This window comes from Ranitomeya imitator, chromosome 9 (assembly GCF_032444005.1).
Source record: "Ranitomeya imitator isolate aRanImi1 chromosome 9, aRanImi1.pri, whole genome shotgun sequence".
Lineage (NCBI taxonomy): Eukaryota > Metazoa > Chordata > Amphibia > Anura > Dendrobatidae > Ranitomeya > Ranitomeya imitator.
This window is the reverse complement of record NC_091290.1, coordinates 119,168,470-119,195,673: the sequence shown is the minus strand read 5'-3', so window position 1 is coordinate 119,195,673 and position 27,204 is coordinate 119,168,470. Positions and strand designations below refer to the sequence as shown.

Genomic DNA, 27,204 nt, shown 5'->3' with positions numbered 1-27,204 from the left:
CCAGTGCAGGAAGGAATAAGTAAAGTGAATTCCTATTGGTTGCTGAGGGCATCATGGCCGTCTCTCCTGGAACATGTCTGCTTTCCGTGAAGCATGTTATCTCCAATCTGCAGCTCATCATCTGACTTACAGGATCTCTTATTAGATAATGTCATCTTATCAGAATAACTACAGTCTGTGGGGATGGGCTGATGTGTGGCGCCATGGGTCACCGAGTACAGGGTGACCGAACACCACATGATCGATGTACAGTATACTACTCCATCATTGTACATAATGTTATAACATCACCTACAGATAGGATGTATGATCACCATCGCCACCATATCTCTGAAATGGGGATTCTGAGCTTCCCTGAGAAGTTTGAATGGGAGCAATGGTCGCCTCTCGCTTTATTACTGCCACAATACAGTCAGGGGGGAACGTTCTCCTGGCATTCACCAACCTAGATGAGTCGCCAGACAGTGCGATCCGCCTCTGTACAGGACACGTTTCCTCCAGAGTCCAGTGATGGCGGCTTTACACCACTTATTCCGACGCTCTGCATTGTGCTTGGTGGTGTACGGCCGCATGCAGCTCCTGGCGGGGGCGCAGTGTTTGTGCTGATGTTAGGTCTGGACTATGCAGTTATGGAGTCGGTAGAGCGTTGGTGACTTTTCTACCCCCGCTCTGTGATGTTATGGGGTCAAGTTGCTGTGGCTCCTTCTACTTCTCAGTAGAATGGACTTATTGCCCAGGCAGCTCCTATTACAGAACTGTGCTGGTATCACTAAGCTATTAGCAGACGGCATGGCGGGGGGCCGGATGTTATATAATGGGGGGCATTAGGGCCGGCTGGGGACAATAGGACTGGATGATAAAGCGTGCATCCGATACTTTTTTCCATATAGTGCTTACAGTGACATATGGAACGCATGAGCACCAGTGTTAAAGAATATAAATTCTACATATTTTTTGGTTATTTTTTTTTACTCGTCATCTGGCTACTTGATTGCATATAATATTGTGAGTATTAATTAAAACTTGGGGTCCTCCAGTCTATTTTGTAATCCCGGCCCATTTTCTTCTCCGTGTGCCGTCACTATCTAGCTGACAAGTGGGCAGTAATAAAGGGCTTTTCCGCCTCTGACCTTGCATTCACATCACGATTGACATTGATGGAGCTACATGCAATGCTAACCGTTAACTGTGCATGTGATATTTGATCAAACCGATGCAAATGGTGTGTAGTTCACATGTAGAGCATGTGTGTGTGCACACTCCTCAGCATTGAAACTGCAACCCCAAAAAGAAAAATTTGGAATTCATGAAAATCACAGGACTTGTAAACTTATGTGCACACGGCGTCTTTTATACACTGGCGCATCCCCAGGTGAGGAACTCCCTGCACTTACATCCTTGACGGGTGCCTGAAGAAGGTTCTGCCATGCTGAATCCACGTGGGCAAGTCATCAAGGTCCGCTGCTGGCAGCTCCCTTAGGAATTGCCCATCAATGACTTCCCAGATGTGCTCAATTGGAGAAAGTCCAGAGATGCTGCAGGTCATTGTAGCACATTAAAGCCACACAGGCGGCTCACAGTACTGTCAGCAACATATGGCCTGGCCTTCTTGTCTTCAAAAATGGCTCCTGAGACATTTTCAAATTCCCTAGTGAAGGCCGCGTCTTGACTTTGCCCATGTAGTCTCCAGACCAAACTCCTGCTGTCCACGACCAAAGCGGGACTGATCAGTGAAGAGGACAGAACTCCATTCCAGCCTCCATGGCCGTCTTGCTCTGCCCCAAGATCGGTGGCCGGAGGTCAATGTCCACCTGTAGCCGGACGTCTGGCTCGTAGCCCAATGTTGTGCTGATGGTTGGACACCGTAGACTTGGTGTATGATGTGTGCTATCACTTGCAGTTTATATCACTACGTGCCAATCTAATGTGAGAAAACCATGTGGGCATTGCCATGTAGAGACCTCCATGAGGGCATGTCACACCGGTCCCACTTCCAATATTATGGTGTGGGGTGGCATAATGTATGTTAGCTCTTTAAGCAGCAATCCAGGTACACTTACAGCTCCACATAACATTGGCTTTGGTTGTGTAACCAACAGTACGGCCATTTTTCCAAAGTGTCCCAGGAGCCGTTTTTCAACACAACTGTGCCAGGCCTCATGTCTGCTCGTACTACTGTGATATTAAACATGCTGCCATGGCCTGCAACATCTCCGGACTTGTCTCCCATCGAGCACATCTGGGACATCATTAGTCCATTATTGCAAAAGGAGCTGCCAGCAGCGGATCTTGATGATTTGTCCAAGTGCATTCAGTGTTGCAGAACCTTCCTTAGACGACAATTAACAACCCCACTGATCGAAGCCAAGCTTTTTTTTTTTTTTTTGTAATCACATAAATCCTAAGGGGAAGTCGGTGCAGTGTGAATGTGCACCACCATAGTAAGACATTTCTACTAGACTTGAGCAAATCGACTTGAGACAAATAGAATTGACTTAGAATTTCATAAATATTTGGATTTAATCTGTCATTTTTACATAGGGCTGCCATATTGTCTACATTTCTCACCATGCACATAAATGTAGGCCCAAAGACATTCATCTCCTCTAGATCTGTGTGCCTGCCGCCCGCCCATCTCCTGCTAACACCGCTCCGCCGGAGCCTGTGGACGGTAATCGTAGCAGTGCCACCTGCAGGCCAATATGAGGATTGTTAGTTTGGGAGGGGAATTTGGATATTGATGAATCTCAGCCGAGGAAATCCAATCTCTGCTCCGCCAACATTTGTCTCCGTGTTGCCGGATACAGCAGTCGTAGCGGAGATTTTATATCCCATCACATGAGGACGTCCCGAGGTTTATTTAATTCATGATGCGGAGTAGAAAGGTGACGCTGCTGATTTAGTCTGGTTTTATATTCCCCTATGATCCATGTCCTAACGGAAATGTACACTTATCATTGCAGCTACCTAGACAGCTTAGATCGGATCGGAGCCGCCGACTACCAACCTACAGAGCAGGACATTCTGCGGACCAGAGTGAAGACCACCGGCATTGTAGAAACCCACTTCACCTTCAAAAACCTTCACTTCAGGTTAGTGGTGTAATGAGAGATTAAGGTTGGGGCTACACGGCGACACCGGACACGTGGCCAAATACCGCTCTATGCAGAATAATGCAGGAGAATGGGGTCACATTGCGGCCCGGGGTACCACAACTGCGATAAGCAGGACGCAAAATCTCCAACCGGGTCTGACTTCTGGGACTTGCTTGTCACGGTGCTGTAATGGCTGCAATGTGACCCCAGAAACCTGCGATGTGCGGAGTCTTTGCCCACATGACCAGTCTGACAGCCAAGAGTTGCCATATAGCCTCAGCGTTATATTAATTATCAAAGTAGGAAACTGATCAGGACTGAGATCTGATTTATTATTTGTGCAGTGCAAATCTGATTAATCAAATAATTGGGTATTTTTTGTATTATATAAAAATCTTGATTTCTTGCATATATCACTGTACCTACTGCGCATCACCACATGTCACAGACACATTCATCCCCCTCTCTGCATGATGTCCTTTGCGCAGGTCAAAGCTTACTTCATCCCCCTCTCTGCATGATGTCCTTTGCGCAGGTCAAAGCTTACTTCATCCCCCTCTCTGCATGATGTCCTTTGCACAGGTCACAGCTGACTTCATCCCCCTCTCTGCATGATGTCCTTTGCACAGGTTACAGCTTACTTCATCGCCCTCTCTGTACGGTGTCCCCTGCACAGATCACAGCTTACTTCATCACCCTCTCTGTACGGTGTTCCCTGCACAGGTCACAGCTTACTTCATCACCCTCTCAGCATGTTCTTTGCACAGGTTACAGATGACTTCATCACCCTCTGAGCAGTGTCCCCTGCACAGGTCACAGCTGACTTCATCACCCTCTCTGCATGATGTCCTTTGCACAGGTCACAGCAACTTCATCCCCCTCTCTGCATGATGTCCTTTGCACAGGTCACAGCCTACTTCATCACCCTCTCAGCATGATGTCCTTTGCACAGGTCACAGCTTACTTCATCACCCTCTCTGCATGATGTCCTTTGCACAGGTCACAGATGACTTCATCACCCTCTGAGCACAGTGTCCCCTGCACAGGTCACAGATGACTTCATCACCCTCTCTGCATGATGTCCTTTGCACAGGTCACAGCTGACTTCATCCCCCTCTCTGCATGATGTCCTTTGCACAGGTTACAGCTTACTTCATCGCCCTCTCTGTACGGTGTCCCCTGCACAGATCACAGCTTACTTCATCACCCTCTCTGTACGGTGTTCCCTGCACAGGTCACAGCTTACTTCATCACCCTCTCAGCATGTTCTTTGCACAGGTTACAGATGACTTCATCACCCTCTCTGCATGATGTCCTTTGCACAGGTCACAGCTTACTTCATCACCCTCTCTGCATGATGTCCTTTGCACAGGCCACAGCTTCATCCCTCTCTGAGCACTGTGTCCCCTGTACAGGTCACAGCTTACTTCATCCCTCTCTGAGCACAGTGTTCCCTGTACAGGTCACAGCTTAATTCATCCCCCTCTCAATACAGTGTCCCTTGTACAGGTCACGGCTTACTTCTTCCCCCTCTCTGCACGATGTCGCCTGCACAGGTCACAGCTTACTTCATCCCCCTTTGAGCACAGTGTCCCCTGCACAGGTCACAGCTTACTTCATCCCCCTCTCAGCACAGTGTCTCTTGTACAGGTCACAGCTTACTTCGTCCCCTCTCTGCACAGCGTCTCCTGCACAGATCACAGCTTACTTGATTTTGGATGGCATGGTTCTTCTTTTTGTGCCACGGACGAAAGTTGTCAGTCATAAACTCTATACTTTGCTGAGGTCATTTTCACACTTTTGGGAACCCTAAAGCAGCCTACCAGCTCTTTCCCCATGATTACAGCCCAAAACATGATCCTTGCTGACGTCGCAGCCTTGTTGGGACATGGTGGCCATCCACCAACCATCCACTACTCCATCCATCTGGACCATCCAGGGTTGCATGGCACTCATCATTAAAGAAGACTGTTTTAAAATTCGTCTTCATGTATGTCTGGGCCAACTGCAGCCGTGTCTGCTTGTGAGCACTGTTTGGGGGCGGCCAAATAGTAAGTTTATGCACAACGGCAGTCTCTGGAGGATCCTATATCTTGAGGCTGGTGGGACTCCAGAGAAGCCAGCAGCTTCAAATAGCTGTTTACTGGTTTGCAATGGTATTTTATCCGGTTAAGGTTCAGGCCATTCATGATTGGATTCAGCCCACATCCGTGAAGAGCCTTCAGAAATTTTGGGGTTTTGCTAATTTTTATCGCCGTTTCATTGCTAATTTTTCCAGCGTGGTTAAACCCTTGACTGATTTGACGAAGAAGGGCGCTGATGTGGCGAATTGGTCCCGTGCGGCTGTCTCTGTCTTTCAGGAACTTAAACGTCGTTTTACTTCTGCTCCTGTGTTGCGTCAACCGGATGTTTCTCTTCCATTTCAGGTTGAGGTTGACGCTTCTGAGATTGGGACAGGAGCTGTTTTGTCTCAGAGGGATCCTGTTGGTTCCTTAATGAAACCGTGTGCCTTCTTTTCCCGTAAGTTTTCGCCTGCTGAACGCAATTATGATGTCGGCAATCGGGAGTTGTTGGCTATGAAGTGGGCGTTTGAGGAGTGGCGACATTGGCTTGAAGGAGCTAAGCACCGTATTGTGGTCTTTTTTTGAATCAGATATTTTTATTAAACCATCAAAATTGTGCATAAACAATAAAAGGAATAGTTTGTTTTCAGCAATATAGAAATACACAATACTTTTTTTTTTTTGTTAGAAAACTTATTTAGTCCCGAACCAAACTCCCACCCCCCTTCCCCCCACCCACTAGAGACCAGTCAAGAGTCATCCCCCACTAAATTATCACATACAAAAGTACAAGAAGAGGAAGATGACTTGTCAAAAAAAAAAAAAAAAAAAATATTTCCATAGGGGCAAAAGGTCTTCAGGTCACATTGATTCAAGCCACGGGCTCCACAACCTGTCAAAGAGGTCCATCTTGTTCCTCCTAACATAGATACTCTTCTCCAAAGCAATGATATGGTCCACTTGCTTCATAAAGTCTCTCCTTGTTGGTGGCTCTTCCCTAATCCAGAATTTGGCGATCAACTTTCGCGCAATAAATAACAGTCTAGCTATAACCGTTTTATACAGCTTATCAGTTATTACCTCCTCCACATAGCCCAAAACACATACCAGAGGATCCCGAGGCACATTACAACTATATGCCAAACCCACTTTATTCAACACCACCACCCAGAAGGAGGACAGCCTGGGGCACTGCCACAACATATGAAGGATGCCCGCTTCGGACTGCGAGCATCTAGGGCATTCTGAATTAGGCCTTAATCCGGCTTTAAACAACATGTCTGGGGTTCTGTAAGCCCTATGAATGACAAATAATTGTGACAGCCTACCAGGCTCACTCATTGATATCCTGGGCACATAATCCAATACTGATTCCCATCGGTCATCATCAATCGCCCCCAGGTCAGCCTCCCATTTCGCCCTTGCTCTAATAGGGTGCTCCGCCAGAAAAGAAAATAGAAGGAATTCATATATTCCCGAAATCACCCCCTTCGTGCCTCCCCCTTCAAGGATAAAATCCAGCATAAGATCCACCTGGATTTCAACAGGCCCTCTCTTACACTGTGCCCGGTACGCATGAGAAAGACGACGGTATTGGTACATCTCAGACTCCGGGAGTAAAAATTCTTCCTGCAATATCCCAAAGTCTCTAATTCTACCCTGATGTAGAATCTGGCCCATCCGAGAAATGCCTGCCTCCCTCCAAATATGAAATCCCTCCATCTGTCTAAACTCCTGTAGGACACAGTTGTTCCAAATGGGTGAGAATCTAGTGAGTGCCCGTACACCCCTAATTCCTTTAACTTTATCCCACACCTTTTGAATGAGCCTTACAGTGCAAAATTTGGAACCTTTCTCACGGAAATGTCCCCCCTCTAGGCCCTCACTCAACACCTTTGTCCCAATCAATGATCTCAGGCTGCAAGGTGCCCGCATCCCACCTGACCCATCTCCCCATCCCTTGAAATGCTGACACTGTGAGGCCAAAAAATACAACCACGGATTGGGCAATGCCACCCCTCCCTCCGTCTTTGGTCTCTGTAGGGTTTCCTGTTTAAATCTGGGGCTCTTCCCACCCCAGATCAGCTCACCAAACAAAGATCTAATCCTCCGAAACCTATTCTGCGATATCCATATAGGGGAATTGTGCAACACATAGAGTAACTGCGGCATCACAATCATCTTTATCAGGTTTATCCTACCAATTACCGATAAGTGTAGCTTTTTCCACGCCTGGACCTTGGTACGTATCTTACGCAGAAGAGGTGCCAAATTCAGTTCCTCAAAGCTAGTCAGAGGGAGTGCGATCTGAATCCCCAAGTACTTAAATTTCTCAACTAGCCTCAACCTTGTGACAGAGTCCCCCCCATCACCGTCCCCACTATCCCCATCTATCAACATCATATTCGATTTGTCCCAATTGATCCTTAAGCCCGAATAACTCCCGAATTCCTCAATAATGGCCTCCGTCTTTACCAAGGTCCCCTCGGAATCCTCCAAGAAGAGCAGGATATCATCAGCGTATAACGCTACTTTTTCTTCCGCCTCCCCGTACATAAAACCCTTCACCTCCCGGGACCCTCTGATCTTTGCGGCAAGGGGTTCCACCGCCAAGGCGAAGAGCAGCGGGGACAGAGGGCAGCCCTGTCTAGTACCTCTAGATAAAGAGAAAGTCTCAGAGAGAGCGTCATTCACTCTAATTTTGGCCACCGGAGAAGAGTACAACAGCCGCACCCATGAGATAAATTTAGGTCCAAACCCCATTCGTTCCAGTACTGACCACAAATAACTCCACTCCACGCAATCAAAAGCCTTATGAGCGTCCAAGGATACCACAATCCGTTTGCCAACATTGTCAGAAGGGATTTGCAAATTTAAAAATAACCTTCTCAGATTAAGTGCCGTTGATTTATTGGGCATAAAGCCTGACTGATCCGGGTGAACCAGGCTATCAATCACCCTAGATAACCTGTTTGCCAGAGCTTTTGCCAGTATCTTAATGTCAGCCGTCAAAAGTGAGATTGGTCTATAGGATTCTGGTAATTGTGGGTCCTTGTCGGCCTTAGGGATAACGACCACGATAGCCTCTCTCATTGAAACAGGTAACTCCCCTCTTTCCAATGACCTATTATACACCTCCGACAGTTTGGCCAACAAAGTTTCTTTCAATACCTTGTACATCTCAGCTGGAATACCATCCGCCCCCGGAGCCCTACCCCCAGCAACCCCCGCCAAAGCGGCCCCCAATTCTTCCTCCCCAATCGGCTCCTCCAACAACTCACAGTCTTCTTTGCTCAACCTAGGCAGGTCAATCCCCTCCAAGTAGCCCGTCATGTCCTCAGCCCCCCTGTCCACACTTGAAGTATATAGTTTATTGTAGAATTTCCTAAACACTTCCAAAATCTGCTCCCCCTGAGTAACCAATATTCCATCTTCCCTCCTAATGGAGTAGACATGAGAGGAGTCCCTCTGTGCAGACGCCACTACCGAAAGTAAATGCCCCACCTTTTCCCCCTCTGAATAGAAAGACGCTTTTTGAAAGGCCCGCAATCTCTCCGCCCTTCTCAAATATAATTGATTGACCTCCTCTTGGGCCTTCCTCATCCGACTCTGAGACTCCTTAGTACAATGGGCCCCCAATGCTGCCTCAGCTGCCTTCAGTTCTTCCAGAATAGCTTGATCCTGTACTCTAGTCCTAGTCTTGTGTCGTGAAATGTCACGAAACAGAATCCCCCTTAAATACGCCTTCATGGTATCCCATACTACGTGGCATTCCGCACTCCCGTCAATAATCCTAAAAAACTCCTCTATTTCAGCCCCCACCCTTTCCATGTCCAAGAGTTGTAACCAGGAGGGGTGAACCTTCCATCCCATCTTCCGTGAACCAACCTGTTCAGATAATTTTAATGAGACCCGAACTGGACTATGATCTGATAGAATCCTGGGATTATATTCCACCTCACTTAACAATTCGTTCATCCCATCATTGCCCATGGCGACATCGATACGAGACATAGAACCATACGTGGTCGAGTAACAGGAATAAGAATAAGTATTAGCGTTTCGAACCCGCCATAAGTCAATCCAGCCTATTTCTCTAAGGTAATTCCCAAAAGGAGTGCCATTACCGTCCCTACGTAGCGGAGCGTGATTACTCTTATCCCAATGGTCGTCAGCAATATTGTTCACATCTCCAACCACCAGAAGAGGAACCCCGACCCACCCTCTCATATGCTCCAAAATCTCTTGGATTTTCTTACCAGAATACGGCGGGGGTATATATATTGAAACAATGCAGATCATACGGTTAAGAATTTTACACACCAAAAGGACATACTGACCATCTTTATCAATTTTAACCTCAACTTCCTCAAATGGAGTACTAGTATGGATCAAAACAGAAACCCCCCTTGCATAATTAGAGAAAGTCGAGTGATATGCCCTGCGCACCCATTTTTTCTGTAACATATCTACTTTTTCCTCCACCAAGTGAGTTTCTTGCAGGCATATCACCGAGGGCCTCTGTTTCACCAAGTACTGAAATATTGCCGCACGTTTAGTAGCGTCCGCTAGCCCCCTAACATTCCAACTTATAATATTAACCTTCCCTCCCATTTCCTTAGAAAAAGGTATAAAATAAGAATCGTCTCTCCCAGGTCTCCCCCAATGCCCTCCTCCCCCCCCTTCCCACCCCCCATCCCAACAACTAACCCAACCTTCCCCATCTAAAACTCAAGATAACTCAGATACTCCGAACTTTCTTTCTCTATATGAGAACCGAGGGCACTTAGTATACCCTAGAACTAAGTCTTTTGCCGTCCATCTCTTCCCCCCACACCGCGACCAATATGAAATATTCATTACGCCGCCGAACATAATACTGTAAACGTTAGGTGCAGTTGAACCATCTGCAACAGTAACATTCAGAAAGGACCCCTCCAACGAAGAGAGGCTGAACCAGCAGAGTCACAATCCTTCCGAAACAGTCTTAACGGTTCCGCTCAGTGCCAATCTTCTTGGCGTTGGTGTCCAGCCATTGCATCGCCTCCTCCGGATTTTGAAAAAATTGAACACGGTCCAGCGCCACCACCCTAAGCTTAGCTGGGTAGAGCATTGAATATTTTAGGTCCAGTTCACGGAGCCGTCGCTTGACCTCCCCAAACTTCATTCTAAGTTTCTGCACCGATGCCGAGTAGTCCGGATAAATGGAGATCCGATTCCCATTTATGCTCAGGCCATCACTCAGCCTGGCCTTTCTCAGTAAAGTCTCCCGATCCCGGTAGTCCAGAATTTTTGCCAATATGGCACGAGGGGCCGAGCCGGGCGGCAGAGGGCGAGTGGGGACCCGATGAGCCCTTTCCACCGAGAAATGTTTGGTAAGGTCTGCTCCTCCCACCGAGTTCTTGAGCCATGCCTCAATATATTCTGTGGAATTATTTCCCTCCACCTTCTCCGGCACCCCAATTATTCTTAAATTGTTTCTCCGAGATCGGTTTTCCAAATCGTCTGTCTTAAATTCCAGCTCTGCAATTCGTTGAATATATTTCTTTTCTCTTTTTAACAGTTCGTTTGTCTGATCCTCCACACTGCCCACACGCTCCTCCACCACCTCCACTCTTTTCTCCACTTTGCGCATAGCAGAGTTAAGGGACTTTATTTCAACTGTCAGATCATCCACCCTCAGATTCAGCGCGGCCAAGGCAGATTTGCAGTGAATAACGACAGAGAAAATGTCCTGCAGTGTTGGTTCCCCCATCCTTGGCTGCTGTACCACATCAGAGTCATTGGTCTGCACAGGGCTAGCAGCAGGTGTCACACTTTCTGCACTGTGCGCTCCCTGCGCCCTCCCTGGGGAACATTGCACCTCCACTTCACCGGTCCCAGCGTCCCCTCCACTTTCTTGCCTCATCAGGGCTTCCTCCACCTCAAGTCCCTCTGGACCCAGCAACAGGGCTCCCCCCTCCTCCGTGCGGGCAAATCGCTCCAGCCGGGCTATTACCTCCAGCCTCCGGCGGTATGTAGCGCTGGCCCTGGCCGCCTCCTCCTCGGCCACGGCGCCATCTTGAATTTTCGCGCCGGCTGCAGGCGCCGACTGTTTGCGGCGCGGCATCTCCGCTCCTCACCGCTTATCAACTCCGGAGCCTTCTTCCCCTCGCCGGGGACTTGCGGGGTCCCTCTGCCCGGTTTTCGGCGTTCGGCGGCGCCTGAAAGGGTAGGTTTAAGGAGCGGTGCAGGGAGAGAGACCCTTCGCACGTCCGCTCACATTCGTCGCTAGGCCACGCCCCCGCCGTATTGTGGTCTTGACCGATCATAAGAATCTGATTTACCTTGAGTCTGCCAAACGGTTGAATCCTAGACAGGCTCGATGGTCCATGTTTTTTTCTCGTTTTGATTTCGTGGTCTCGTACCTTCCGGGTTCTAAGAATATTAAGGCTGATGCCCTCTCTAGGAGATTTTTGCCTGATTCTCCTGAGGTCTTGGAACCAGTCGGTATTTTGAAGGAAGGGGTGGTCCTTTCTGCCGTTTCTCCTGATTTACGACGGGTTCTTCAGAAATTTTAGGCTGACAAACCTGATCGTTGTCCTGTGGGGAAGCTGTTTGTTCCTGACAGATGGACTAGTAGAGTGATTTCTGAGGTTCACTGTTCTGTGTTGGCTGGTCATCCTGGCATTTTTGGTACCAGAGACTTGGTTGGTAGGTCCTTTAGGTGGCCTTCTTTATCGCGTGATGTGCGTTTTTTTGTGCTGTCCTGTGGGACTTGTGCGCGGGCCAAGCCTTGTTGCTCCCGTGCTAGTGGGTTGCTTTTGCCATTGCCGGTCCCTGAGAGGCCCTGGACGCATATTTCTATGGATTTTATTTCCGATCTTCCTGTTTCCCAGAGGATGTCGGTTATCTGGGTTGTTTGTGACCGATTCTCTAAGATGGTTCATTTGGTGCCTTTGCCTAAATTGCCTTCTTCTTCTGATTTGGTTCCGTTGTTTTTTCAGCATGTGGTCCGTTTGCATGGTATTCCTGAGAATATTGTGTCCGACAGAGGTTCCCAGTTTGTCTCTAGGTTTTGGCGGGCCTTTTGTGCTAGGCTGGGCATTGATTTGTCTTTTTCTTCTGCATTTCATCCTCAGACAAATGGCCAGACCGAGCGTACTAATCAGACTTTGGAGACTTATTTGAGATGCTTTGTGTCTGCTGATCAGGATGATTGGGTGGCTTTTTTGCCATTGGCCGAGTTTGCCCTTAATAATCGGGCTAGTTCGGCTACTTTGGTTTCGCCTTTTTTTTTGTAATTTTGGTTTTCATCCTCGTTTTTCTTCTGGGCAGGTTGAGTCTTCTGACTTTCCTGGTGTGGATTCTGTGGTTGACAGGTTGCAGCAGATTTGGGCTCAGGTGGTGGACAATTTGGTGTTGTCTCAGGAGGAGGCTCAACGTTTTGCTAACCGACATCGCTGTGTTGGTTCCCGGCTTCGGGTTGGGGATCTGGTTTGGTTATCTTCCCGTCATGTTCCTATGAAGGTTTCTTCTCCTAAGTTTAAGCCTCGGTTTATTGGTCCTTATAGGATTTCTGAGATTATTAATCCGGTGTCTTTTCGTCTGGCGCTTTCGGCCTCTTTTGCTATCCATAATGTCTTCCATAGATCTTTGTTGCGGAAATATGTAGAGCCCGTTGTTCCCTCTGTTGATCCTCCGGCCCCTGTGTTGGTCGATGGGGAGTTGGAATATGTGGTTGAGAAGATTTTGGATTCTCATTTTTCGAGGCGGAAGCTTCAGTACCTTGTCAAATGGAAGGGTTATGGCCAGGAGGATAATTCTTGGGTTTCGGCCTCTGATGTCCATGCCGCTGATTTGGTTCGTGCCTTTCATCTTGCTCGTCCTGACCGGCCTGGGGGCTCTGGTGAGGGTTTGGTGACCCCTCCTCAAGGAAGGGGTACTGTTGTGAATTCTGCTCTTGGGCTCCCTCCGGTGGTTGTTGATGGTAATCCAGTTATTCCTGAGCAGCAGTCTTGGACAGGTGTTTCTGCTAATTGCAATTCGGACTGGGGTATATAGCTGTGCAGGACTCATTAGTCCTTGCCAGTAGTCAATGTTCCTTTGGAAGTGTTGGTCCTCTGCCTGGCCCCTCCTGCTTGCTGCCAATTCAGCTAAGATAAGTGTTTTCTTCATTTTTTTAGACACACTGCTGTGTGTTTATTTTCTGTGCTTATCTTGTTTCTATTTTGTTCCTGCTAGACTGTGCCTGTTGTTTTTCTCAGTCTAGTTGGACTCGCTGGAGTCGCAGATATACTCTCCTCATCTTTAGTTAGGTAGTGGAGTTTTTGTATTTTTCTGCTGTGGATATTTTGTAGTGTTTTATGCTGACCGCATAGTATCCTGTACTATCCTTTCCTATCTATGTAGAAGTGGCCTCCTTTGCTTATCCCTGTTCTCTGTCTACGTGTGTCTTTTCCTCTCCTACTCACAGTCATTATTTGTGGGGGGCTACCTATCCTTTGGGGGTCTACTCTGAGGCAAGAGAGTTTTCCTATTTCCATCTTTAGGGATATTTAGTCCTTAGGCTGTGTCGAGGTGTCTAGGTCTGGTTAGGCACGCCCCACGGCTACTTCTAGTTGCGGTGATAGGATCAGGGGTTGCGGTCAGTAAAGTTACCACTGCTCCAGCGAACGTCATTTCATGCTGCTCCAAGGCCACCTGATCATAACACTGGGCCCCCGACCAGGAGCCCATCCATTCTAGCCTGGGCCCCCTACCAGGAGCCCATCCATTCTAGCCTGGGCCCCCTACCAGGAGCCCATCCATTCTAGCCTGGGCCCCCTACCAGGAGCCCATCCATTCTAGCCTGGGTCCCCTACCAGGAGCCCATCCATTCTAGCCTGGGCCCCCTACCAGGAGCCCATCCATTCTAGCCTGAGTCCCCTACCAGGAGCCCATCCCTTCTAGCCTGGGCCCCCTACCAGGAGCCCATCCATTCTAGCCTGGGCCCCCTACCAGGAGCCCATCCATTCTAGCCTGGGCCCCCTACCAGGAGCCCATCCATTCTAGCCTGGGTCCCCTACCTGGAGCCCATCCATTCTAGCCTGGGTCCCCTACCAGGAGCCCATCCATTCTAGCCTGGGTCCCCTACCAGGAGCCCATCCATTCTAGCCTGGGTCCCCTACCAGGAGCCCATCCATTCTAGCCTGGGTCCCCTACCTGGAGCCCATCCATTCTAGCCTGGGTCCCCTACCAGGAGCCCATCCATTCTAGCCTGGGTCCCCTACCAGGAGCCCATCCATTCTAGCCTGGGTCCCCTACCTGGAGCCCATCCATTCTAGCCTGGGTCCCCTACCAGGAGCCCATCCATTCTAGCCTGGGTCCCCTACCAGGAGCCCATCCATTCTAGTCTGGGTCCCCTACCAGGAGCCCATCCATTCTAGCCTGGGTCCCCTACCAGGAGCCCATCCATTCTAGCCTGCGTTCCCTACCAGGAGCCCATCCATTTTAGCCTTCGTCCCCTACCAGGAGCCCATCCATTCTAGCCTGCGTCCCCTACCAGGAGCCCATCCATTCTAGCCTGCGTCCCCTACGAGCCCATCCATTCTAGCCTGGGTCCCCTACCAGGAGCCCATCCATTCTAGCCTTCGTCCCCTACCAGGAGCCCATCCATTCTAGCCTGGGTCCCCTACCAGGAGCCCATCCATTCTAGCCTGGGTCCCCTACCAGGAGCCCATCCATTCTAGCCTGGGTCCCCTACCAGGAGCCCATCCAATCCATTCAAGCCTGGGTCCCCTACCAGGAGCCCATCCATTCTAGCCTGGGCCCCCTACCAGGATCCCATCCATTCTAGCCTGGGCCCCCTACCAGGAGCCCATCCATTCTAGCCTGGGCCCCCTACCAGGAGCCCATCCATTCTAGCCTGGGCCCCCTACCAGGAGCCCATCCATTCTAGCCTGGGCCCCCTACCAGGAGCCCATCCATTCTAGCCTGGGTCCCCTACCAGGAGCCCATCCATTCTAGCCTGGGTCACCTACCAGGAGCCCATCCATTCTAGCCTGGGTCCCCTACCAGGAGCCCATCCATTCTAGCCTGGGTCCCCTACCAGGAGCCCATCCATTCTAGCCTGGGTCCCCTACCAGGAGCCCATCCATTCTAGCCTGGGTCCCCTACCAGGAGCCCATCCATTCTTGCCTGGGTCCCCTACCAGGAGCCCATCCATTCTAGCCTGGGTCCTCTACCAGGAGCCCATCCATTCTAGCCTGGGTCCTCTACCAGGAGCCCATCCATTCTAGCCTGGGTCCCCTACCAGGAGCCCATCCATTCTAGCCTGGGTCCCCTACTAGGAGCCCATCCATTCTAGCCTGGGTCCCCTACCAGGAGCCCATCCATTCTAGCCTGGACCCCCTACCAGGAGCCCATCCATTCTAGCCTGGGCCCCCTACCAGGAGCCCATCCATTCTAGCCTGGGCCCCCTACCAGGAGCCCATCCATTCTAGCCTGGGTCCCCTACCAGGAGCCCATCCATTCTAGCCTGGGTCCCCTACCAGGATCCCATCCATTCTAGCGTGGGTCCCCTACCTGGAGCCCATCCATTCTAGCCTGGGCCCCCTACCAGGAGCACATCCATTCTAGCCTCGGCCCCCTACCAGGAGCCCATCCATTCTAGCCTGGGCCCCCTACCAGGAGCCCATCCATTCTAGCCTGGGCCCCCTACCAGGAGCCCATCCATTCTAGCCTTCGTCCCCTACCAGGAGCCCATCCATTCTAGCCTGGGTCCCCTACCAGGAGCCCATCCATTCTAGCCTTCGTCCCCTACCAGGAGCCCATCCATTCTAGCCTGGGTCCCCTACCAGGATCCCATCCATTCTAGCGTGGGTCCCCTACCTGGAGCCCATCCATTCTAGCCTGGGCCCCCTACCAGGAGCCCATCCATTCTAGCCTGGGCCCCCTACCAGGAGCCCATCCATTCTAGCCTGGGCCCCCTACCAGGAGCCCATCCATTCTAGCCTGGGCCCCCTACCAGGAGCCCATCCATTCTAGCCTGGGCCCCCTACCAGGATCCCATCCATTCTAGCCTGGGTCCCCTACCAGGAGCCCATCCATTCTAGCCTGGGTCCCCTACCAGGAGCCCATCCATTCTAGCCTGGGCCCCCTACCAGGAGCCCATCCATTCTAGCCTGGGCCCCCTACCAGGAGCCCATCCATTCTAGCCTGGGCCCCCTACCAGGAGCCCATCCATTCTAGCCTGGGCCCCCTACCAGGAGCCCATCCATTCTAGCCTTCGTCCCCTACCAGGAGCCCATCCATTCTAGCCTTCGTCCCCTACCAGGAGCCCATCCATTCTAGCCTTCGTCCCCTACCAGGAGCCCATCCCTTCTAGCCTGGGCCCCCTACCAGGAGCCCATCCATTCTAGCCTGGGCCCCCTACCAGGAGCCCATCCATTCTAGCCTGGGCCCCCTACCAGGAGCCCATCCATTCTAGCCTGGGCCCCCTACCAGGAGCCCATCCATTCTAGCCTGGGCCCCCTACCAGGAGCCCATCCATTCTAGCCTGGGCCCCCTACCAGGAGCCCATCCATTCTAGCCTGGGCCCCCTACCAGGAGCCCATCCATTCTAGCCTGGGTCCCCTACCAGGAGCCCATCCATTCTAGCCTGGGTCCCCTACCAGGAGCCCATCCATTCTAGCCTGGGTCCCCTACCAGGAGCCCATCCATTCTAGCCTGGGTCCCCTACCAGGAGCCCATCCATTCTAGCCTGGGTCCCCTAAAAGGAGCCAATCCATTCTAGCCTGGGCCCCCTACCAGGAGCCCATCCATTCTAGCCTGGGTCCCCTACCAGGAGCCCATCCTTTCCAGCCTGGGTCCCCTACCAGGAGCCCATCCATTCTAGCCTGGGTCCCCTACCAGGAGCCCATCCATTCTAGCCTGGGTCCCCTACCAGGAGCTCATCCATTCTAGCCTGGGTCCCCTACCAGGAGCCCATCCATTCTAGCCTGGGTCACCTACCAGGAGCCCATCCATTCTAGCCTTGGTCCCCTACCTGGAGCCCATCCATTCTAGCCTGGGCCCCCTACCAGGAGCCATCCATTCTAGCCTGGGCCCCCTACCAGGAGCCCATCCATTCTAGCCTGGGTCCCCTACCTGGAGCCCATCCATTCTAGCCTGGGTCCCCTACCTGGAGCCCATCCATTCTAGCCTGGGTCCCCTACCAGGAGCCCATCCATTCTAGCCTGGGCCCCCTACCAGGAGCCCATCCATTCTAGCCTGGGCCCCCTACCAGGAGCCCATCCATTCTAGCCTGGGCCCCCTACCAGGAGCCCATCCATTCTAGCCTGGGCCCCCTACCAGGAGCCCATCCATTCTAGCCTTCGTCCCCTACCAGGAGCCCATCCATTCTAGCCTGGGTCCCCTACCAGGAGCCCATCCATTCTAGCCTGGGTCCCCTACCAGGAGCCCATCCATTCTAGCCTGGGTCCCCTACCAGGAGCCCATCCATTCTAGCCTGGGTCCCCTACCAGGAGCCCATCCATTCTAGCCTGGGCCCCCTACCAGGAGCCATCCATTCTAGCCTGGGCCCCCTACCAGGAGCCCATCCATTCTAGCCTGGGTCCCCTACCAGGAGCCCATCCATTCTAGCCTGGGTCCCCTACCAGGAGCCCATCCATTCTAGCCTGGGTCCCCTACCAGGAGCCCATCCATTCTAGCCTGGGTCCCCTAAAAGGAGCCAATCCATTCTAGCCTGGGCCCCCTACCAGGAGCCCATCCATTCTAGCCTGGGTCCCCTACCAGGAGCCCATCCTTTCCAGCCTGGGTCCCCTACCAGGAGCCCATCCATTCTAGCCTGGGTCCCCTACCAGGAGCCCATCCATTCTAGCCTGGGTCCCCTACCAGGAGCTCATCCATTCTAGCCTGGGTCCCCTACCAGGAGCCCATCCATTCTAGCCTGGGTCACCTACCAGGAGCCCATCCATTCTAGCCTTGGTCCCCTACCTGGAGCCCATCCATTCTAGCCTGGGCCCCCTACCAGGAGCCATCCATTCTAGCCTGGGCCCCCTACCAGGAGCCCATCCATTCTAGCCTGGGTCCCCTACCTGGAGCCCATCCATTCTAGCCTGGGTCCCCTACCTGGAGCCCATCCATTCTAGCCTGGGTCCCCTACCAGGAGCCCATCCATTCTAGCCTGGGCCCCCTACCAGGAGCCCATCCATTCTAGCCTGGGCCCCCTACCAGGAGCCCATCCATTCTAGCCTGGGCCCCCTACCAGGAGCCCATCCATTCTAGCCTGGGCCCCCTACCAGGAGCCCATCCATTCTAGCCTTCGTCCCCTACCAGGAGCCCATCCATTCTAGCCTGGGTCCCCTACCAGGAGCCCATCCATTCTAGCCTGGGTCCCCTACCAGGAGCCCATCCATTCTAGCCTGGGTCCCCTACCAGGAGCCCATCCATTCTAGCCTGGGTCCCCTACCAGGAGCCCATCCATTCTAGCCTGGGCCCCCTACCAGGAGCCATCCATTCTAGCCTGGGCCCCCTACCAGGAGCCCATCCATTCTAGCCTGGGTCCCCTACCTGGAGCCCATCCATTCTAGCCTGGGCCCCCTACCAGGAGCCCATCCATTCTAGCCTGGGCCCCCTACCAGGAGCCCATCCATTCTAGCCTGGGCCCCCTACCAGGAGCCCATCCATTCTAGCCTGGGCCCCCTACCAGGAGCCCATTCATTCTAGCCTGGGCCCCCTACCAGGAGCCCAGCCATTCTAGCCTGGGTCCCCTACCAGGAGCCCATCCATTCTAGCCTGGGTCCCCTACCAGGAGCCCATCCATTCTAGCCTGGGTCCCCTACCAGGAGCCCATCCATTCTAGCCTGGGTCCCCTACCAGGAGCCCATCCATTCTAGCCTGGGTCCTGTTATGTAGGCAATCCAGTGACACAGTGTGCCAGCAATCAGAGCACATACAGTGATCTGACAATAACCCAAAAAACAATAGAACGAGCTCTGAGACGTGGAATCTCTGTAGACCGCAATACCTGAACCTATCCTAAACACAACTAAAGGCAGCTGTGGATTGCGCCTGACACTACCTATGCAACTCGGCACAGCCTGAGGAGCTGACTAGCCTGAAGATAGAAAAACAAGCCTGACTTGCCTCAGAGAAATACCCCAAAGGAAAAGGCAGACCCCCACATATAATGACTGTTAGCAAGATGAAAAGACAAACGTAGGGATGAAATAGATTCAGCAAAGTGAGGCCCGATATTCTAGATAGAGCGAGGATAGCAAAGAGAACTTTGCAGTCTACAAAAAACCCTAAAGCAAAAAACCACGCAAAGGGGGCAAAAAGACCCACCGTGCCGAACTAACGGCACGGCGGTACACCCTTTGCGTCTCAGAGCTTCCAGCAAAACGAATTGACAAGCTGGACAGAAAAAGTAGCAACAAAAGCAAAGAAGCACTTATCTAAGAAGAGCAGCAGGCCACAGGAAAGATCCAGAAGCTCAGATCCAACACTGGAACATTGACAAGGAGCAAGGAAGACAGAATCAGGTGGAGTTAAATAACAAAGCAGCCAACGAGCTCACCAGAACACCTGAGGGAGGAAGCTCAGAAGCTGCAGTACCACTTGTGACCACAGGAGTGAATTCAGCCACAGAATTCACAACAGTACCCCCCCCTTGAGGAGGGGTCACCGAACCCTCACCAGAGCCCCCAGGCCGACCAGGATGAGCCACATGAAAGGCACGAACAAGATCTGGAGCATGGACATCAGAGGCAAAAACCCAGGAATTATCTTCCTGAGCATAACCCTTCCATTTAACCAGATACTGGAGTTTCCGTCTAGAAACACGAGAATCCAAAATTTTCTCCACAATATACTCCAATTCCCCCTCCACCAAAACCGGGGCAGGAGGCTCAACAGATGGAACCATAGGTGCCACGTATCTCCGCAACAACGACCTATGGAATACATTATGTATGGAAAAGGAGTCTGGGAGGGTCAGACGAAAAGACACAGGATTGAGAATCTCAGAAATCCTATACGGACCAATAAAACGAGGTTTAAATTTAGGAGAGGAAACCTTCATAGGAATATGACGAGAAGATAACCAAACCAGATCCCCAACACGAAGTCGGGGACCCACACGGCGTCTGCGATTAGCGAAAAGTTGAGCCTTCTCCTGGGACAAGGTCAAATTGTCCACTACCTGAGTCCGGATCTGCTGCAACCTGTCCACCACAGAATCCACACCAGGACAGTCCGAAGACTCAACCTGTCCTGAAGAGAAACGAGGATGGAACCCAGAATTGAAGAAAAATGGAGAGACCAAGGTAGCCGAGCTGGCCCGATTATTAAGGGCGAACTCAGCCAACGGCAAAAAGGACACCCAATCATCCTGGTCTGCAGAAACAAAACATCTCAGATATGTTTCCAAGGTCTGATTGGTTCGTTCGGTCTGGCCATTAGTCTGAGGATGGAAAGCCGAGGAAAAAGATAGGTCAATGCCCATCCTACCACAAAAGGCTCGCCAAAACCTTGAAACAAACTGGGAACCTCTGTCAGAAACAATATTCTCAGGAATGCCATGCAAACGAACCACATGCTGGAAGAACAAAGGCACCAAATCAGAGGAGGAAGGCAATTTAACCAAGGGCACCAGATGGACCATTTTAGAAAAGCGATCACAGACCACCCAAATGACTGACATCTTTTGAGAAACGGGAAGGTCAGAAATGAAATCCATCGAAATATGTGTCCAAGGCCTCTTTGGGACCGGCAAGGGCAAAAGCAACCCACTGGCACGTGAACAGCAGGGCTTAGCCCTAGCACAAATCCCACAGGACTTCACAAAAGTACGTACATCCAGTGACAGAGATGGCCACCAGAAGGATCTAGCCACTAACTCTCTGGTACCAAAGATTCCAGGATGACCAGCCAACACCGAACAATGAAGTTCAGAGATAACTTTACTAGTCCACCTATCAGGGACGAACAGTTTCTCCGCCGGACAACGATCAGGTTTATTTGCCTGAAATTTTTGCAACACTCGCCGCAAATCAGGGGAGATGGCAGACACAATGACTCCTTCCTTGAGGATACTCACCGGCTCTGATGAACCCGGAGAGTCGGGCACAAAACTCCTAGACAGAGCATCCGCCTTCACATTTTTAGAGCCCGGAAGGTACGAAATCACAAAATCGAAGCGGGCAAAAAAATAACGACCAACGGGCCTGTCTAGGAATCAAGCGCTTGGCAGACTCGAGATAAGTAAGGTTCTTATGATCAGTCAATACCACCACGCGATGCTTAGCTCCTTCAAGCCAATGACGCCATTCCTCGAATGCCCACTTCATGGCCAGCAACTCTCGGTTGCCCACATCATAATTACGCTCAGCAGCCGAAAACTTCCTGGAAAAGAAAGCACATGGTTTCAACACTGAGCAACCAGAACCTCTCTGTGACAAAACCGCCCCTGCTCCAATCTCAGAAGCATCAACCTCGACCTGGAACGGAAGAGAAACATCTGGTTGACACAACACAGGGGCAGAACAAAAACGACGCTTCAACTCCTGAAAAGCTTCCACAGCAGCAGAAGACCAATTAACCAAATCAGCACCCTTCTTGGTCAAATCGGTCAATGGTTTGGCAATGCTAGAAAAATTACAGATGAAGCGACGATAAAAATTAGCAAAGCCCAGGAACTTTTGCAGACTTTTCAGAGATGTCGGCTGAGTCCAATCCTGGATGGCTTGGACCTTAACCGGATCCATCTCGATAGTAGAAGGGGAAAAGATGAACCCCAAAAATGAAACTTTCTGCACACCGAAGAGACGCTTTGATCCCTTCACAAACAAAGAATTAGCACGCTGGACCTGGAAAACCATTCTGACCTGCTTCACATGAGAGTCCCAATCATCTGAGAAGATCAAAATGTCATCCAAGTAAACAATCAGGAATTTATCCAGATGCTCACGGAAGATGTCATGCATAAAAGACTGAAACACAGATGGAGCATTGGCAAGTCCGAACGGCATCACTAGATACTCAAAATGACCCTCGGGCGTATTAAATGCAGTTTTCCATTCATCTCCTTGCCTGATTCTCACCAGATTATACGCACCACGAAGATCTATCTTAGTGAACCAACTAGCCCCCTTAATCCGAGCAAACAAGTCAGATAACAATGGCAAGGGATACTGAAATTTAACAGTGATTTTATTAAGAAGGCGGTAATCAATACACGGTCTCAGCGAACCATCCTTCTTGGCTACAAAGAAGAACCCTGCTCCCAGTGGTGATGACGATGGGCGAATATGTCCCTTCTCCAGGGATTCCTTCACATAACTGCGCATAGCGGCGTGTTCAGGCACGGATAAATTAAATAATCGACCTTTTGGGATTTTACTACCAGGAATCAAATTGATAGCACAATCACAATCCCTATGCGGAGGTAGGGCATCGGACTTGGGCTCTTCAAATACATCCTGATAATCAGACTAGAACTCTGGGACCTCAGAAGGAGTGGATGACGAAATAGACAAAAATGGAACATCACCATGTACCCCCTGACAACCCCAGCTGGATACCGACATAGAGTTCCAATCCAATACTGGATTATGGGTTTGCAGCCATGGCAACCCCAACACGACCACATCATGCAGATTATGTAGCACCAGAAAGCGAATAACTTCCTGATGTGCAGGAGCCATGCACATGGTCAGCTGGGTCCAGTACTGAGGTTTATTCTTGGCCAAAGGTGTAGCATCAATTCCTCTCAACGGAATAGGACACCGCAAAGGCTCCAAGAAAAACCCACAACGTTTAGCATAATCCAAATCCATCAGATTCAGGGCAGCGCCTGAATCCACAAATGCCATGACAGAATACGATGACAAAGAGCATATCAAGGTAATGGACAGAAGGAATTTGGATTGTACAGTACCAATGACGGCAGACCTATCGAACCGCTTAGTGCGCTTAGGACAATCAGAAATAGCATGAGTGGAATCACCACAGTAGAAACACAGACCATTCAGACGTCTGTGTTCTTGCCGTTCAACTCTGGTCATAGTCCTATCGCACTGCATAGGCTCAGGTTTAATCTTAGACAATACCGCCAATTGGTGCACAGATTTACGCTCGCGCAAGCGTCGACCGATCTGAATGGCCAAAGACATAGACTCATTCAAACCAGTAGGCATAGGAAAACCCACCATGACATCCTTAAGAGCCTCAGAGAGACCCTTTCTGAACAAAGCTGCCAGCGCAGATTCATTCCACAGAGTAAGTACTGACCACTTCCTAAATTTCTGACAATATACTTCTATATCATCCTGGCCCTGGCACAAAGCCAGCAAATTTTTCTCAGCCTGATCCACTGAATTAGGCTCATCGTAAAGTAATCCGAGCGCCAGGAAAAACGCATTGACATTACTCAATGCAGGGTCTCCTGGCGCAAGAGAAAATGCCCAGTCCTGAGGGTCGCCGCGCAAAAAAGAAATAATAATCAAAACCTGTTGAATAGGATTACCAGAAGAATGAGGTTTCAAGGCCAGAAATAGCTTACAATTATTTTTGAAATTAAGAAACTTAGTTCTATCACCAAAAAACAAATCAGGAATAGGAATTCTTGGTTCTAACATAGATTTCTGATCAATAGTATCTTGAATCCTTTGTACATTTGTAACGAGATTATCGATTGAAGAGCACAGACCCTGAAAATCCATGTCCACACCTGTGTCCTGAAACACCCAAATGTCTAGGGGAAAAAAAAGACTGAACACAGAGCTGAGAAAAAAAAATGATGTCAGAACTTCCTTTTTCCCTCTATTGAGAATCATTAGGTTGGCTCCTTGTACTGTTATGTAGGCAATCCAGTGACACAGTGTGCCAGCAATCAGAGCACATACAGTGATCTGACAATAACCCAAAAAACAATAGAACGAGCTCTGAGACGTGGAATCTCTGTAGACCGCAATACCTGAACCTATCCTAAACACAACTAAAGGCAGCTGTGGATTGCGCCTGACACTACCTATGCAACTCGGCACAGCCTGAGGAGCTGACTAGCCTGAAGATAGAAAAACAAGCCTGACTTGCCTCAGAGAAATACCCCAAAGGAAAAGGCAGACCCCCACATATAATGACTGTTAGCAAGATGAAAAGACAAACGTAGGGATGAAATAGATTCAGCAAAGTGAGGCCCGATATTCTAGATAGAGCGAGGATAGCAAAGAGAACTTTGCAGTCTACAAAAAACCCTAAAGCAAAAAACCACGCAAAGGGGGCAAAAAGACCCACCGTGCCGAACTAACGGCACGGCGGTACACCCTTTGCGTCTCAGAGCTTCCAGCAAAACGAATTAACAAGCTGGACAGAAAAAGTAGCAACAAAAGCAAAGAAGCACTTATCTAAGCAGAGCAGCAGGCCACAGGAAAGATCCAGAAGCTCAGATCCAACACTGGAACATTGACAAGGAGCAAGGAAGACAGAATCAGGTGGAGTTAAATAACAAAGCAGCCAACGAGCTCACCAGAACACCTGAGGGAGGAAGCTCAGAAGCTGCAGTACCACTTGTGACCACAGGAGTGAATTCAGCCACAGAATTCACAACAGGGTCCCCTACCAGGAGCCCATCCATTCTAGCCTGGGCCCCCTACCAGGAGCCCATCCATTCTAGCCTGGGCCCCCTACCAGGAGCCCATCCATTCTAGCCTGGGTCCCCTACCAGGAGCCCATCCCTTCTAGCCTGGGCCCCCTACCAGGAGCCCATCCATTCTAGCCTGGGCCCCCTACCAGGAGCCCATCCATTCTAGCCTGGGCCCCCCTACCAGGAGCCCATTCATTCTAGCCTGGGTCCCCTACCAGGAGCCCATCCTTTCTAGCCTGGGTCCCCTACCAGGAGCCCATCCATTCTAGCCTGGGTCCCCTACCAGGAGCCCATCCATTCTAGCCTGGGTCCCCTACCAGGAGCCCATCCATTCTAGCCTGGGTCCCCTACCAGGAGCCCATCCATTCTAGCCTGGGCCCCCTACCAGGAGCCCATCCATTCTAGCCTGGGTCCCCTACCAGGAGCCCATCCTTTCTAGCCTGGGTCCCCTACCAGGAGCCCATCCATTCTAGCCTGGGTCCCCTACCTGGAGCCCATCCATTCTAGCCTGGGTCCCCTACCAGGAGCCCATCCCTTCTAGCCTGGGCCCCCTAACAGGAGCCCATCCATTCTAGCCTGGGCCCCCTACCAGGAGCCCATCCATTCTAGCCTGGGCCCCCCTACCAGGAGCCCATCCATTCTAGCCTGGGTCCCCTACTAGGAGCCCATCCTTTCTAGCCTGGGTCCCCTACCAGGAGCCCATCCATTCTAGCCTGGGTCCCCTACCAGGAGCCCATCCATTCTAGCCTGGGTCCCCTACCAGGAGCCCATCCATTCTAGCCTGGGTCCCCTACCAGGAGCCCATCCATTCTAGCCTGGGTCCCCTACCAGGAGCCCATCCATTCTAGCCTGGGCCCCCTACCAGGAGCCCATCCATTCTAGCCTGGGCCCCCTACCAGCAGCCCATCCATTTTTAGCCTGGGCCCCCTACCAGGAGCCCATCCATTCTAGCCTGGGCCCCCTACCAGGAGCCCATCCATTCTAGCATGGGTCCCCTACCAGGAGCCCATCCATTCTAGCCTGGGTCCCCTACCAGGAGCCCATCCATTCTAGCCTGGGTCCCCTACCAGGAGCCCATCCATTCTAGCCTGGGTCCCCTGCCAGGAGCCCATCCATTCTAGCCTGGGCCCCCTACCAGGAGCCCATCCATTCTAGCCTGGGTCCCCTACCAGCAGCCCATCCATTCTAGCCTGGGCCCCCTACCAGGAGCCCATCCATTCTAGCCTGGGTCCCCTACCAGCAGCCCATCCATTCTAGCCTGGGTCCCCTGCCAGGAGCCCATCAATTCTAGCCTGGGTTCCCTGCCAGGAGCCCATCCATTCTAGCCTGGGCCCCCTACCAGGAGCCCATCCATTCTAGCCTGGGCCCCCTGCCAGGAGCCCATCCATTCTAGCCTGGGCCCCCTGCCAGGAGCCAATCCATTTTAGCCTGGGCCCCCTGCCAGGTGCCCATCCATTCTAGCCTGGGCCCCCTGCCAGGAGCCCATCCATTCTAGCCTGGGTCACCTGCCAGGAGCCCATCCATTCTAGCCTGGGTCCCCTGCCAGGAGCCCATCCATTCTAGCCTGGGTCTCCTGCCAGGAGCCCATCCATTCTAGCCTGGGTCTCCTACCAGGAGCCCATCCATTCTAGCCTGGGCCCCCTTCCAGGAGCCCATCCATTCTAGCCTGGGCCCCCTACCAGGAGTCCATCCATTCTAGCCTGGGTCACCTACCAGGAGCCCATCCATTCTAGCCTGGGTCCCCTACCTGGAGCCCATCCATTGTAGCCTGGGCCCCCTACCAGGAGCCCATCCATTCTCGCCTGGGCCCCCTACCAGGAGCCTATCCATTCTAGCCTGGGCCCCCTACCAGGAGCCCATCCATTCTAGCCTGGGTCCCCTACCAGGAGCCCATCCATTCTAGGCTGGGTCCCCTACCAGGAGCCCATCCATTCTAGCCTGGGCCCCCTACCAGGAGCCCATCTATTCTAGCCTGGGCCCCCTGCCAGGAGCCCATCCATTCTAGCCTGGGTCCCCTACCAGGAGCCCATCTATTCTAGCCTGGGTCCCCTACCAGGAGCCCATCCATTCTTGCCTGGGCCCCCTACCAGGAGCCCATCCATTCTAGCCTGTGTCCCCTACCAGGAGCCCATCCATTCTAGCCTGGGTCCCCTACCAGGAGCCCATCCATTCTAGCCTGGGTCCCCTACCAGGAGCCCATCCATTCTAGCCTGGGTCCCCTACCAGGAGCCCATTCATTCTAGCCTGGGTCCCCTACCAGGAGCCCATCCATTCTAGTCTGGGCCCCCTACCAGGAGCCCATCCATTCTAGCCTGGGCTCCCTACCAGGAGCCCATCCATTCTAGCCTGGGCCCCCTACCAGGAGCCCATCCATTGTAGCCTGGGCCCTCTACCAGGAGCCCATCCATTCTAGCCTGGGTCCCCTACCAGGAGCCCA

At 51.6% G+C, this 27,204-nt stretch overlaps 1 protein-coding gene across 2 annotated transcripts in view; it reads left to right on the top strand.

Moving 5' to 3' along the window:
* The window catches only part of GNAO1 (G protein subunit alpha o1), a 220,198-nt gene that overhangs the window by 143,412 nt on the left and 49,582 nt on the right, over nt 1-27,204 (top strand). For both annotated transcript variants that reach the window (XM_069738717.1, XM_069738718.1), the window contains exon 5: nt 2,964-3,092. In XM_069738717.1, the coding sequence (XP_069594818.1) occupies nt 2,964-3,092 (129 nt within the window). The remainder of the gene's footprint in view (nt 1-2,963; nt 3,093-27,204) is intronic.